General features: G+C 43.5%; 1 protein-coding gene across 2 annotated transcripts in view; it reads left to right on the top strand.

The window, feature by feature from the left end:
* GLE1 (GLE1 RNA export mediator) overlaps window positions 1–15123 on the top strand; it is a 39778-nt gene that overhangs the window by 21568 nt on the left and 3087 nt on the right. The window contains exons 7-13 of one of the 2 annotated variants that reach the window (XM_079706290.1): window positions 5649–5880; window positions 6477–6589; window positions 6738–6807; window positions 12125–12267; window positions 12371–12561; window positions 13043–13172; window positions 13946–14050. In XM_079706290.1, coding sequence (XP_079562416.1) covers window positions 5649–5880; window positions 6477–6589; window positions 6738–6807; window positions 12125–12267; window positions 12371–12561; window positions 13043–13172; window positions 13946–14050 — 984 coding nt within the window. Of the gene's footprint in view, window positions 1–5648; window positions 5881–6476; window positions 6590–6737; window positions 6808–12106; window positions 12268–12370; window positions 12562–13042; window positions 13173–13945; window positions 14051–15123 lie in introns of both variants that reach the window. The other variant, XM_079706289.1, reaches the window with a different exon arrangement.

The raw sequence follows: 15123 nt of genomic DNA, 5'->3' as shown, positions 1-15123 counted from the left end.
CGCCACTTATTGAAGAGACTGTCTTTTCTCCATTGCATACCTTTCCTCCTTTGTCATAGATGAGTTAGCCATAGGTGTGTGGGTTTATCTCTGGGCTTTCTATCTTGTTCCATTGATCTATGTTTCTGTTTTTGTGCCAGTACCATATTGTCTTGATTACTGTAGCTTTGTAGTATAGTCTGAAGTCAGGAAGTCTGATTCCTCCAGCTCCGTTTTCTTCCCTCAAGACTGCTTTGGCTATTTGGGGTCTTTTGTGTCTCTGTACAAATTTTAAGATGATTTGTTCTAGTTCCATAAAAAATGCCATTGGTAATTTGATAAGGATTGCATTGAATCTGTAGATTGCTTTGGGTAGTATAGTCATTTTCACAATATTGATTCTTCCAATCTAAGAACATGGTATTTCTCTCCATCTGTTGGTATCATCTTTAATTTCTTTCATCAGCGTCTTATAGTTTTCTGCATACAGGTATTTTATCTGCCTAGGTAGGTTTATTCCTAGGTATTTTATTCTTTTTGTTTCAGTGGTAAATGGTTTCCATAATTTCTCTTTTAGATTTTTCATCATTAGTGTATAGGAATGCAAGAGATTTCTGTGCATTAATTTTGTATCCTGCAACTTTACCAAATTCATTGATTAGCTCTAGTAGTTTTCTGGTGGCATTTTTAGGATTCTCTATGTATAGTATCATGTCATCTGCAGACAGTGACAGTTTTACTTCTTCTTTTCCAATTTGTATTCCTTTTATTTCTTTTTCTTCTCTGATTGCCGTGGCTAGGACTTCCAAAACTATGTTGAATCATAGTGGTGAGAGTGGACACCTTTGTCTTGTTCCTGATCTTATAGGAAATGCTTTCAGTTTTTCACCATTGAGAATGATGTTTGCTGTGGGTATGTCATCTATGGCCTCTATTATGTTGAGGTAGGTTCCCTCTATGCCCACTTTCTGGAGAGTTTTTATCATAAATGGGTGTTGAATTTTGTCAAAAGCTTTTTCTGCATCTATTGAGGTGATCATATGGTTTTTATTCTTCAATTTGTTAATATGGTGTGTCACATTGATTGATTTGCATATACTGAAGAATCCTTGCATCCCTGGGATAAATCCCACTTGATCATGGTGTATGATCCTTTTAATGTGTTGTTGGATTCTGTTTGCTAGTATTTTTTTGAGGATTTTTGCATCTATATTCATCAGTGTTACTGGTCTGTAATTTTCTTTTTTTGTAGTATCTTTGTCTGGTTTTGGTATCAGGATGATGGTGGCCTCATAGAATGAGTTTGGGAGTGTTCCCTTCTCTGCAGTTTTTTGGAAGAGTTTGAGAAGGATAGGTGTTAGCTCTTCGCTAAATGTTTGATAGAATTCACCTGTGAAGCCATCTGGTCCTGAACTTTTGTTTGTTGGAAAATTTTTAATCACAGTTTTAATTTCATTACTTGTGATTGGTCTGTTCATATTTTCTGCTTCTTCCTGGTTCAGTCTTGGAAGGTTATACCTTTCTAAGAATTTGTCCATTTCTTCCAGGTTGTCCATTTTATTGGAAAAGAGTTGCTTGTAGTAGTCTCTTAGGATGCTTTTTATTTCTGTGATGTCGTAACTTCTCCTTTTTCATTTCTAATTTTATTGATTTGAGTCCTCTCCCTCTTTTTCTTGATGAGTCTGGCTAATGGTTTATCAATTTTGTTTATCTTCTCAGAGAACCAGCTTTTAGGTTTTTTTGTTTGTTTGTTTGTTTTGCAGTATGCAGGCCTCTCACTGTTGTGGCCTCCCGTTGCGGAGCACAGGCTCCAGACGCGCAGGCTCAGCAGCCATGGCTCACGGGCCCAGCCGCTCCGCGGCATGTGGGATCTTCCCGGACCGGGGCACGAACCCGTGTCCCCTGCATCGGCAGGTGGACTCTCAACCACTGCGCCACCAGGGAAGCCCCAGCTTTTAGTTTTATTGATCTTTGCTATTGTTTTCTTTGTTTCTATTTCATTTATTTCTGCTCTGATCTTTATGATTTCTTTCCTTCTGCTAACTTTGGGTTTTGTTTGTTCTTCTTTCTCTAGTTCCTTTAGGTGTAAGGTTAGATTGTTTATTTGAGATTTTTCTTGTTTCTTGAGGTAGGCTTGTATAGCTATAAACTTCCCTCTTAGAACTGCGTTTGCTGCATCCCATAGGTTTTGGATCGTCATGTTTTCATTGTCATTTGTCTCTAGGTATTTTTTGATTTCCTCTTTGATTTCTTCAGTGGTCTCTTAATTATTTAGTAACGTATTGTTTAGCGTACATGTGTTTGTACTTTTTATGTTTTTTCCCCTGTAATTCATTTCTAATCTCATACTATTGTGGTCAGAAAAGATGCTTGATGTGATTTCAATTTTCTTAAATTTACTGAGGCTTAATTTGTGACCCAAGATGTGATCTATCCTGGAGAATGTTCAGTGCGCACTTGAGAAGAAAGTGTAATCTGCTGTTTTTGGATGGAATGTCCTATAAATATCAATTAAATCTATCTGGTCTATTGTGTCATTTAATGCTTCTGTTTCCTTACTTGTTTTCACTTTGGATGATCTGTCCATTGGTGTAAGTGAGGTGTTAAAAGTCCCCCACTATTATTGTGTTACTGTCGATTTCCTGTTTTATAGCTGTTAGCAGTTGCCTTATGTATTGAGGTGCTCCTATGTTGGGTGCATATATATTTATAATTGTTATATCTTCTTCTTGGATTGATCCCTTGATCATTATGTAGTGTCCTTCCTTGTCTCTTGTAACACTCTTTATTTTAAAGTCTATTTTATCTGATATGAGTATAGCTACTCCAGCTTTCTTTTTTTTTTTTTGGCGGTACGCGGGCCTCTCACCGTTGTGGCCTCTCCCGTTGTGGCCTCTCCCGTTGTGGAGCACAGGCTCCAGATGCACAGGCTCAGCAGCCATGGCTCACGGGCCCAGCCGCTCCGCGGCATGTGGAATCTTCCCGGACCGGGGCACGAACCCGTGTCCCCTGCATCGGCAGGCGGACTCTCAACCACTGCGCCACCAGGGAAGCCCCCTTATGACATTTTTGGTGTAAGAATGCTTTGGGTTTTTTCCCCTCACTTAATCCACCTGGAATTTATTTGATGGTTGGTGGGAGATAAAATATGTAAAATGTTATGCTGTAAAATATTCACACTATTTTATTACCACTTTCCCTCCTGATTTGTAAATATCTCTTATCACACTAAATAGTATCCTAGGAGCTCTTTCTCAGTATTGCTTTTTTTAATTTTTATTTTATATTGGAGTAGAGTTGATTAACAATGTTGTGTTAGCTTCCGGTGTACAGCAAAGTGATTCAGTTATACATATACATGTATCTATTCAGTATTTTTTTCTGTTTCCTTGATGATGTATTTTTATTCTTATATCAGGATCATTCTAATTTAATTGATATAGCTTTATAATACATTTTAGTACCTAAAAGACAAAACTTATCATGAATATCCTGTAGAATTTTTTTGTTGCTGTTGTTTTACTATCTGGCACAAGTTGGTTTAATATAAGAGTTCAGGGACTTCCCTGGTGGCACAGTGGTTAAGAACCTGCCTGCTAATGCAGGGGACACAGGTTCGAGCTCTGGTCCGGGAAGATACCACATGCCGTGGAGCAACTAAGCCGGTGCGCCACAACTACTGAGCCTGTGCTCTAGAGCCTGCGACGCACAACTACTGAGCCCACGTGCCACAACTACTGAAACCCATGCACCTAGAGCCCATGCTCTGCAACAAGAGAAGCCACCGCAATGAGAAACCCGCACACCGCAACAAAGAGTAGCCCCCGCTCACTGCAACTAGAGAAAGCCCGCACTCAGCACCAAACACCCAACACAGCCAAAATAAATTAAAAAAATAAAATAAGAATTCAACGTTGTGAATCAGCTATACTCCAATAAAATTTAAATTTTTAAAAAATAAAAATAAGAGGACTTCTCAGACAAAGGCAAATATATCACTAATATGTGAAATCTAAAAAAACGATACAAATGAAGTTATTTACAAAACAAACAGACTCACAGACGTCAAAAACTAACTTATGGTTAGCAAAGGGGAAAGGTTGGGGGAGGGATAAATTAGGAGTTTGGGATTAACATATACATACTACTATATATAAAATAGATAACCAACAAGGACCTGCTGTATAACACAGGGAACTCTAGTCAATATTCTGTAGTAACCTATATGGGAAAAGAATCTGGAAAAGAATGGATATATATGTATGTATAACTGAATCACTTTGCTGTACACCTGATACTAACACAACATTGTAATTCAATATACTCTAATATAAATTAAAAAATTTTTTAAATGAAAAAAAGAGGACTTAATTCATGATGCATATACACCTGAAATTAATGTAATATTGCATGTCAGTTATATTTCAACAAAAAAAATTTTTAATAAAAAGTAAGAGATCTTGGCGTTTTAAGTATATTGCAAATATCGTAACATTTTATTGTTTGCACTGTTGCTTCTTTTCTTGAGGTATAATTGACAAATAACATTATGTTCGTTTCAGGTGTACAATGTGATTCAGTATTTATAAACAGTGCAAAATAATCACAATAAGTCCAGTTATCTTCTGTCACCATAGAAAGTTAGGAAACATTTTGTTTTTCTTGTGATGAGAACTTTTAAGATTTACTCTCTTAGCACCTTCCAAATATACAACACGGTAGAGGTCTTGCTGATTTAACAGGCAAAACTATGAAACATGTTGATAGGACAGAACACAGAAAATGGTGCAGAGCTTCTCAATTCGTTTTAGAATCCGGAGTGAAATTCTGACAAAATAGCACACTAAAAGAAATGTGCATGTTCGTTGGACTTGTATGTGAGCTCATTTATGAGCAGATGTTCTTAATAAAAGGTAAAGAACTCAAATTTCTCAGTGACTCAAAGGAATAATGCACTATAACCAAAGAGGTGTCATTCTAAGAATAATGTAAAGCTGGTTCAGTTTTTATCTAGACTATTGCCACAAGCTTTTAAAAAATTATTCCCGGCTTCCCTGATAGCACAGTGGTTAAGAATCCCCCTGCCAGTGTAGGGGACACAGGTTCGAGCCCTGGTCCGGGAAGATCCCACATGCCGTGGAGCAACTAAGCCCGTGCACCACAACTGCTGAGCGTGCGCTCTAGAGCCCGAGAGCCACAACTGCTGAGCCCACGTGCCACAACTACTGAAGCCTGCACGCCTAGAGCCCGTGCTCCACAACAAGAGAAGCCACTGCAACGAGAAGCCCGCACACCACAAGGAAGAGTAGCCCCTGCTCACCACAACTAGAGAAAGCCCGCGCGCAGCAACGAAGACCCAACGCAGCCAAAAAATAAATAATTAAATTAAATTAAATAAAAAAGAATTGGCTACCATCTTTTAAAAAAAAAGTTATTCCAGCCAGTGTTGGTGAGAATATTGAAAAATCTCTCTGTCGATCCTGTGGATGTGATGGTAAATCGGTATTACCTTTAAGAGAACAGGAAAGCAGTAGGTATCAACGTGTTGAATGTGGGTACTCCACTGGCACAATTCCAGTTTAGAAATTTGTGGACTTGTGTGAGGTATGATTCAGCACCTCAGGTACCTAAGAAATAACCACTAAGCTCTGCCTCTGTCTCTGTGACAGAACGGCTTTCCTACAGCAGAGGAGCAAGCTGTGGCTGAGAGAGCGCTGCAGGAAATGCGGGACCTCCTTGTGAACTTGCAGCAGGAAATCGCCAGGGCCTGTGAGGACAAGAGGAGGCAGGATGAAGAGGAGGCCCAGGTAAAGCGGCAAGAGTCACAGGTGCAGCAGGGGCCAGAGGTCCGCAAAGAGCCCCCAGCTTCCAGGCAGGGCCCAGCAGGGAAACTGAATGAAGGTAGGTCTTGGTGTGGAAATGGTCCTTCAACTTAATGTGTAAAAGTTTCATAATGGGGAAAGAAACAAGAACGTGTTTTGAATATTATATTTAAGCTACAGGACAATTTACCAGAACTTTTAAATAATCTAAAATTCAGTACTTTCAGTGAATTACATTTAGTTTTCGTTGATGTGAAGCCTGACGTCAGATTCCAACATTTGCCGTGAGGACTTGAAATTCTGTATAATTCTAGTAGATGTATTATTCCAAATATTGCTGCTACTGAGTATTTTAAATAAGTATGTATAGAATATATGTTTATTGAATACATAAGAGCATCGATATAGCATAGTGGTTCAGAATGCTGCCTTTGGAGCCAGATCAGTGGGAATCTAGTTTTTGTACTTCTGGCAACGTGACTTTGGCAAGTTACGTAACCTTTCCATGACTGTTTCCTTATCTGTAACGTGAAGATAATAATAGAATCTACCTCATAGGATTATTATAACAGTGAAAGGAGTTAATACATATATAAGGTGATTAGAACAGTACCTGGCTCATATTAAATGTTTAATAAATTCTCCTATTATGAAAGCCTTTCTTTCATTCCTCAGACCTCCAGGTGAAGGCGCAAGATAGTACAATGCAGTGGTACCAGCAGCTGCAGGAGGCCTCCAGTCAGTGTGTGTTGGCCTTTGAGGGGCTGAGCAACAGCAAAGACATTCAGGTAGGAGGGGTGGGAGTTGGGAATTCTCTGGGCTGCATGGTGCCGCCCACAGCCTCGTGTCCCAGAGGAATGTAGCTAGTGTGTCACATTCCTGAACCCTAAGGGCATCTTCAGAACACTCTGCCTTCTCACTGCTGTGTTCTGACAGGACAAAAGGATCAAGATGGACCTCCAGAAGGCTGCCACCACTCCAGTGAGCCAAATCTCCACCATTGCAGGTTGGTCAGAGGAATTAACAACACAGCCCTTCACTTCATTGTACAAGTATTTTTTGAGATTCCAAATCCACTTATCTGTAAGGTTCCTATAAATAGAATGTGTTTCAACAAATGTGGACCGTTGGATTAGGTATATAAGCAATATGCATATAGCTTACCCTCCTTTGTTTTCTCTCAACATGTAGAAGGTAATCATTATGTGTTTGTTGACACATTTAAAAAAAATAAGCTATATATTAATAGTAAATTATCAGGGACTTCCCTGGTGGCGCAGTGGTTAAGAATCCGCCTGCCAGGGGCTTCCCTGGTGGTGCAGTGGTTAAGAATCTGCCTGCCAATGCAGGGGACATGGGTTCGAGTCCTTGCCCGGGAAGATCCCACATGCCGCGGAGCAGCTAAGCGCATGCGCCACAACTACTGAGCCTGTGCTCAAGAGCCCGCAAGCCACCAACTACTGAGCACAGTGCCACAACTACTAAAGCCTGCGTGCCTAGAGCCCGTGCTCCGCAACAAGAGAAGCCACCGTGGGCTTCCCTGGTGGCACAGTGGTTGAGAGTCCACCTGCTGATGCAGGGGACACGGGTTCGTGCCCCAGTCTGGGAAGATCCCACATGCTGCGGAGTGGCTGGGCCCGTGAGCCATGGCCACTGAGCCTGCGTGTCTGGAGCCTGTGCTCTGCAACGGGAGAGGCCACAACAGTGAGAGGCCCGCGTACCGTAAAAAAAAAAAAAAAAAGAGAGAAGCCACCACAATGAGAAACCCTTGCACCGCAACGAAAATTAGCCCCCGCTTGCCGCAACTAGAGAAAGCCTGCGTGCAGCAACGAAGACCCAACACAGCCAAAAATAAAAACAAAGTAATAAATTAAAAAAAAAAAAAAAGAATCCGCCTGCCAATGCAGGGGACACAGGTTCAATCCCTGGTCCAGGAAGATCCCACATGCTGCAGAGTAACTAAGCCTGTGCGCCACAACTGCTGAGCCCATGTGCTGCAACTACTGAAGCCCGCATGCCTAGAGCCCATGCTCCACAAGAGAAGCCACCGCAATGAGAAGCCCGTGCACTGCAACGAAGAGTAACCCCCACTCACTGCAACTAAAGAAAGCCTGTGCGCAGCAATGAAGACCCAAGGCAGCCAAAAAGAAAAAAAGTGAATTGTTTAGGAAGGCTCTTACCTAAGGTTAGAAGTTATTGCAGAAAGCACCCCTAAGAGAACCTAGGATGTGACTTGTATTCTTTGCTTTTTGTCCTGCAACATTAGCTTTTCCAGACTCAAAGCCTGCTTGTTAACACTTGAGAACGCTTTCCTTTTCCCTCCAGAGACTGAGATTTAGAGGGGAAGAACCAGACAGGGGAAAGCCCTTTTTCCTCTTCTTTAGAAACAGAGGTTCATTTTCACAGAGCTCAGATGTGGAAGCCTCCACAGTACAGACTGTGCTGCCCAGTGGCTGGGGAGCACATGCAGCGGGCAAGCTGCTCTGACTCAGCCTGGGTCCCAGTTCCCTTGAGTAACTTGTTGCCCAGAAAGCATAAGCAGTTGCAGTTCCTGCCCTTGAGAGGCTACATGACAGAACTTCCATATCACATGGCTGCCTGGAATTCCTTCTGGAACAGGGCAAGGTCTAAATAAGTAAACACATATCACTTTCTAGAATTGAAAGTGCCATTTCCTTTGATAGCCAAGGCAACGGGGGCAAGGTTGACTGAACAGCCGTTCCACACCTTTGCTGCTCTCCTCAGGCTCATCCTCAAGTCTTTACCCCTCAGTTGACCGCAGGCAGCCCTGCCTGCTCCTTCATCAGGAAAATTTGAGATGCCAGGTGTGAGATCCTCAGATGCACCCCCTTCCACCAATACGCAGCTGCATTTACCTCTTTGTCTCCTGCTTCTAAAGATGCGGTACCTTTCCGGCCCACACTTACCCTTCTGCCTGAGCCTTGAACGAGGCTCAGGAGCCTTATTCTCATCCCCTCCCATCTCCTTCAAGAGAGATCGCTGCTGTTTTCTGCAAAATTACTCCCTTTTACAGGCTCCCTTCCCTTTAAACATGCCTGTCACTCACATTCTAAAATCTGTTTCTTTTGATTCTGTGTCTTCTCAGTATTTTCTAATTTTCTTGTTGCCTTGTGGTTAATTAATTTATTTTTGGCTGCGTTGGGTCTTCGTTGCTGTGTGCAGGCTTTCTCTAGTTGCAGCAAGCTATTCTTGGTTGAGGTGCATGGGCTTCTCATTGTGGTGGCTTCTCGTTGCGGAGCATGGGCTCTAGGCACGCGGGCTTCAGTAGTTGTGGCTCATGGGCTCAGTAGTTGTGGCGCACAGGCTTAGTTGCTCCACAGCATGTGGGATCTTTCCGGACCAGGGCTCGAACCCATGTCCCCTGCATTGGCAGGCAGATTCTCAACCACTGCGCAACCAGGGAAGCCCCCATGTTGCCTTTTGGTACCGTTGATTATTCCCTCCATCACCTCTACTCCTCTGGCTTCCGCAGCAGCATTAATTTCCAGCTTCTCCTCCTCCCTCTCTTTCTCCTTTGGGGGTTCCTCAGTCTCCTGCCCCCACATCAGTGGTAAGTGTGTCCTCAGGGATGTGCTTCTACCCCGAAGTTCTTCTCATTCTAAAGACCCCCCATGGCATCAGACTTGACCTCTGCACACATGACACCCAGCTCGGTCTCTGGGTCATTCCTTTCCTTTGAGCTTCAGGTTCCCTCGCTCCAGCTACCCGAGGGGCAGCTCTGCCTAGGTGCCCCTCAGCTTTGTCAGGTTTAGAATGTTCCGATATGAACTCATCATCTTCCTCTTGCCTGCCTTTTCTCCTGTTCGCTCTGAGTAATCAATAGCACCTTATCTACTCGGTCACCTTAGTTGAAACCGGCAAGTCATCCCCCTGACTGCATTCTCTAGCTCATTCTCTATATCTGATTAGACTCTAGTTTTGCCATTCTTCATTTTCCTGCCTATTCTGTAACTATGTCCCTTTGTCTCCATCATTATTGTAAGCACTTTAAGAGCTTACAACCCAGTCAGACACAAACATTTTCTAGAGTTAGTGCCCAGTAAATGTTGAATGACTGAGAGAGAGGTGACCTAATTACTGCCTCTTGAAAGGTGGGTGTCCATGAGTAGTTAGATTTGGAGCAGAATTTAAAGAAGGATATGGTGCCGTTGTGGCATATGGGATGTGGGAGGCCATATCAGGCATAGGGTTGGGACCTATTTTCCTAACTGGAGAGCCACGGGGAGTGGGGCCAGCTGGGGATTTGGCCAATGGAGCCCTTTGAAACCGTCAGTCAAGTAATAGTAGGGTATGACTTAGCAGGAAGGTGAGCTGAGTAAACTTGTGTGGAAATGTACATATTTTAATATCTCAGTAAGGTTACAGTCTCTGTTTCTGTTTTTCTGGGATTATCAGCCTTGAGGTTTCTGTGGTATCTCATTATTTAATTCTTGGTTTCTTCCTGCTTCTCTTACCTCCTAAGAAATGTGCTGCCCGTCTCTCCCCTTCTTTTTTTTTTTTTTTTGCTGTACGCGGGCCTCTCACTGTTGTGACCTCTCCCGTTGCGGAGCACAGGCTCCGCAGCCATGGCTTACGGGCCCAGCCGCTCTGCGGCATGTGGGATCTTCCCGGACCGGGGCACGAACCCATGTCCCCTGCATCGGCAGGTGGACTCTCAACCACTGCGCCACCAAGGAAGCCCTCTCACCTTTTTTAATGGAACTGAATCAGTGGTTTGGGGAGGACATTTCTGAGATTTTAAAGTATTTCTTAAAGTGATTAGGAATTTGGTAGGGTACTTCTAAACTGGAGATGCTGTATTTGTTCAAACGTTGATTTTAAATAATGGAAACTAATTCAGATCTGCTTAAGCAAATAAAAAAAAGAAAAAAGGAAAGAAAAGTAAAAAGAAAGGAAAGAAAAAGTGGGTGGGGTAGGGGGGTTTGTTCTAAAGATAAAGCAGTTTCGGAACTTCCCTGGTGGTCCAGTGGGTAAGACACTGTGTTCCCAATGCTGGGGGACTGGGTTCGATCCCTGGTTGGGGAACTAGATCCCGCATGCATGCCACAACTAAGAGTCTGCATGCTGAAACTAAGAAGTCCACACGCCGTAACTAAAAAAAAAGATCCTGCATGCCACATGGAAGATCCCACGTACAGCAACTAAGACCCGGCGCAGCCTAGATAGATAGATAGATAGATAGATAAGCAGTTTCACAGACCCTATGGCAGGAATGGAGCTGGATCTCAGGAGCCAGAAATTTTAGGACCCTTTTCTCTCTCCTCTTGGCTTCCCTCTGTCCACGTCCATTCTGATTTTGTAGACTGCTGTTCTTTGGTCCACATAGCAGGGCAGCCCCACTGCTTACATGTGTATGTGTCACAGGAGTGGCCACTTCAAGGAATCGACTCTGTCAGCTGGCTGATCAGCTCAGCGTGACTAGTCCTGACCTAACTAGCCAGTGTGGAAGATGGGGCACACAGGATCTGTAATAAAAATGTAGCTTCTGTGTTGCTGAGGATGGAGGAAGGCAGGTCCAAGAGAAGGTGGGGGGGGCTTCCCCGGTGGCTCAGTGGTTAAGAATCCGCCTGCCAATGCAGGGGACACGGGTTCAAGCCCTGGTCCGGGAAGATCCCACATGCCGTGGAGCAACTAAGCCCGTGCGCCACAACTACTCAGCCTGTGCTCTAGAGCCTGCAAGCCACAACTACTGAGCCCACGTGCTGCAACTACTGAAGCCCGTGCGCCTAGAGCCCGTGCTCTGCAACAAGAGAAGCCACCGCAATGAGAAGCCCGCGCACCGCAACGAAGAGTAGCCCCCGCTCGCCACAACCAGAGAAAGCCCGTGCGCAGCAACAAAGACCCAACGCAGCCTAAATAAATAAATAAAATAAATTTATTAAAAAAAAAAAAAGAGAGAGAGAAGGGGGAATCACTGTGAGTTGGGGAAGATCCTTTAGAAGGTTTTCCCTAGAGTTGCAAATGACTTCTCTAGGGACATCAGCCACACCCGTGGCATCTGTAACAATTCAACACCTATTTCTATACCACTGTTCATCTCTCGGCTGTGTCAGTTTCAGAATGAGTTCACTGTGCAAATAAGGAATTCCTTCGAAATAGTACCACGCTTTGTGTACTTTCTCATCCCCCACATCATGGATTTGATTGTCATACATTTTTCCGCATCTGTATTTTGGCTTTAGGCTCTGACCTTCTGTAGGCCTGCACAGCTGGGTTTGTATAGAGGATTTGTTACTGCAGTGATGAAAAAAATAGATTGACTGCAGTTGTATCTTTTCACTAACTTTGTCTTTCATACCCAGGCTCAAAGCTGAAGGAGATCTTTGACAAGATCCACAGCTTACTCTCTGGAAAACCCGTTCAGACTGCTGGGCGCTCTGTGTCCGTCACACTTAACCCACAGGGCCTGGACTTTGTCCAGTACAAACTGGCAGAGAAATTTGTGGTGAGGAACCTTGTTGCCAAGGTATGGGAAGAAGAGACTGGTGCACAACCTTTAAACCTTTCTCGAGTATTAACTTAAAATCACCCCCTCTCTGTGCTCCCAGAGACAAGGGGAGTTGGAAGTGGCCTCCCATCGTGAAGCAGCATTCCCCATCGCAGTCGTGGCGTCCGGGATCTGGGAGCTCCACCCCAGAGTGGGGGACCTCATCCTTGCTCATCTGCACAAGAACTGTCCTTACTCTGTTCCTTTCTATCCAGCTTTCAAAGAGGGAATGGCTTTGGAAGATTATCAGAGGTGAAGTTGTTCTTCTCCTTACTCACTATCCCTAGAGTGATGAATGAAATAGAAATAGAACTGGGATTTGTTTCCTCTCCTCAGAATGTCTCTTATGTACCTTGAACATTCTATCAGAGAACACAGTGTCTTTCATGCAAACTGGATGGCTTTAGAATACTGGATTTAGAATCCAGGGGTCTTAGAATTTTACCCCTGCTTTGTCCTTTAATAGATTTGCAAAAATGGGGAAATCATTTAATCTCTTTAAACATTATTTTCATGATCTGTAAATGGGGGTAATGATATCCATTACCTCCTGGGAATTTACCTCTCAGGGTTTATATGATGCACAGATTTGGTAATAGATGTGAGTAGCATGTAAAAATATATTAATAATAATGCTAAATGTAATAATAATATATTGTTACTTTTAGCCATAAAAAGTAATTGGTCACCCTCACTTTGGCCTTGTCACATTGAATATTTTCTTCCCACATAGGATGCTTGGCTACCAAGTGACGGATTCCAGAGTAGAACAGCAAGACAGCTTTCTAAAACGCATGTCTGGGATGATCCGTCTCTACGCTGCCATCATCCAGCTCCGGTGGCCGTATGGAAACCCACAAGAGGTAGTAGAAGCGGCTTAGTATCGATAATGAGAGGTTGGACCAGAGTCCACGTTAGTGTATCTTACCTGCAGGAAATATTGACCTTTCAGAGAGGCATTCCAGTCACATGATAAGTTAAAGACTATTGCCGCTTCATAGGTAGTCTTCAGAGAAGTTGATGTTGATTATTAGGAAACTTTTGGATCATCAGAGTTACTTGCTCAGAGACTAATTGGTGCCCTAGAGGCCATCTAGGTCACATACCTTACTTCACAGATGGACAGACGGAGGCTTAGCAAGCTGTAGTGATACACACTTGTCAATGACAGAGCCACGGCCTGGGGCCAGGGCTTTGACCTGTCAGCCCAGTTCTTTTTTCAAGGAATGGAGATTAGAGTGTTGGAGAAGTTGATGGACTTGGAAACCTAAAGAGAAAGGAATATAGGTTGATTGAATCCAAGAAGTTTTTATTGTGCACCTGCTATGTCCCAGGTTCTGTGCTAAAGGTACCAAGAATAATAATTAAAATGTCTGTGAGAGTAACTGTGGAATCCCTGAAACTGAAGCTGACAGCCCTGTGTTGAAGGGATGCTGTGAAGAATGTGTGGATACCAATGTATGCAGTATTTAAAAACAGAATTTGTTTGGCTTGTGTTGTTTCTGCCCTGTGGCAGGTGCTTCGTTTAGCTGATCTGGGGGTCATGTCCTGTTGCTAATGCCTGGATGATAACGGTAGAAATTTAGATCTCTGCTGAAAATGAGATTAAACAGTGACCAAGCCTCTCTCCTCCCAGATTCACCCTCATGGCTTAAATCATGGCTGGCGCTGGTTGGCACAGATCTTAAACATGGAGCCCCTGTCAGTTGTGACAGCCGCCCTCCTCTTTGATTTCTTGGAGGTACGTAATACAGTTATCACACGAGAGAAAGCCAGTGGTTGAAGCAGCCTTGGGCCACTGTGTGATGTGACTCGGAAAGGAATATAGAGATAGAGACTAATGGGAATTTCCTGGCGGTCCAGTGGTTAGGACTCCGCGCTTTCACTGCGAAGGCGCAGGTTCAATCCCTGGTCAGGAAACTAAGATCCCACATGCCACATAGCCAAAAAAAATTTAAAATACATAAATATATATACAACAAAAGATGCTCTTTTTACCTTTATCACTCAGGAAATTACAAGGATTTTAGGAGCTAAAAAAAAAAAAAAAGAAATAGAGACTAATGGTGAGCAGCTTTAGGGTCCAGTGTCATACATTTTTTCCTGATCCCCAAGACAAACCTAGCTTTTGATTTTTCTTCCCTATGTACTTCCCTTCTCTGTGTGGTTGTCTTCTCGTTCTAAAGAACAGAAAACTGTACATCCCAGTACAAGTGAAAAGGAATTGTTTTAGGGATATAGAAGTGACTCACTCCAGAATCAAGGGTAGGATGTGCGGTTGAATCTCATCAGGGCCTGGAACCAGGAACTGGAATGTCACCAGGTACCAAGGCAGCCTCCCCCTGGGACCACGTGGTCTTTCATGTCTGCTCTTCCTGCAGATTGCCTCCTTCTTGCTCTATAAGCCAACTTTCTGAAGTTTTCTGTGCACAGTGGAGAAGGTGCCGTCCTGGGCTATATCCCTCAGCCTCAGTGTGGTCACCAGTGTAATGGCACTACTGTCCCACCACTGTGATTGCTAATTCCCAGGAGAGAAAATATGATTAACCAGCTTGGGTCACAGATACCAGTCTCGTCTAGAAGGCTCCATATAGTCCTCTCTGCCCATTAGGGACCCCACTACAGGGAAAGGGTAGGGTTTCTGTGGAAAGGAGACAGTTCTTAAAGAATAAAGGCTTGGGGCACATGCCATAACAAATCTGGGACCATTTGGCCTATAACGCCAACAGTTTCTAGTCACCTTAAAGCTCCTGAAGTCACAATATGGGAAGTATGTCATAGCTTTAGAATCAATAGTAAGTTAAGTTTTTTTTT

This window comes from Hyperoodon ampullatus (assembly GCF_949752795.1).
Source record: "Hyperoodon ampullatus genome assembly, chromosome: 6".
In the NCBI taxonomy this organism is placed as follows: domain Eukaryota; kingdom Metazoa; phylum Chordata; class Mammalia; order Artiodactyla; family Ziphiidae; genus Hyperoodon; species Hyperoodon ampullatus.
This window is presented reverse-complemented; position numbering and strand designations above follow the sequence as displayed.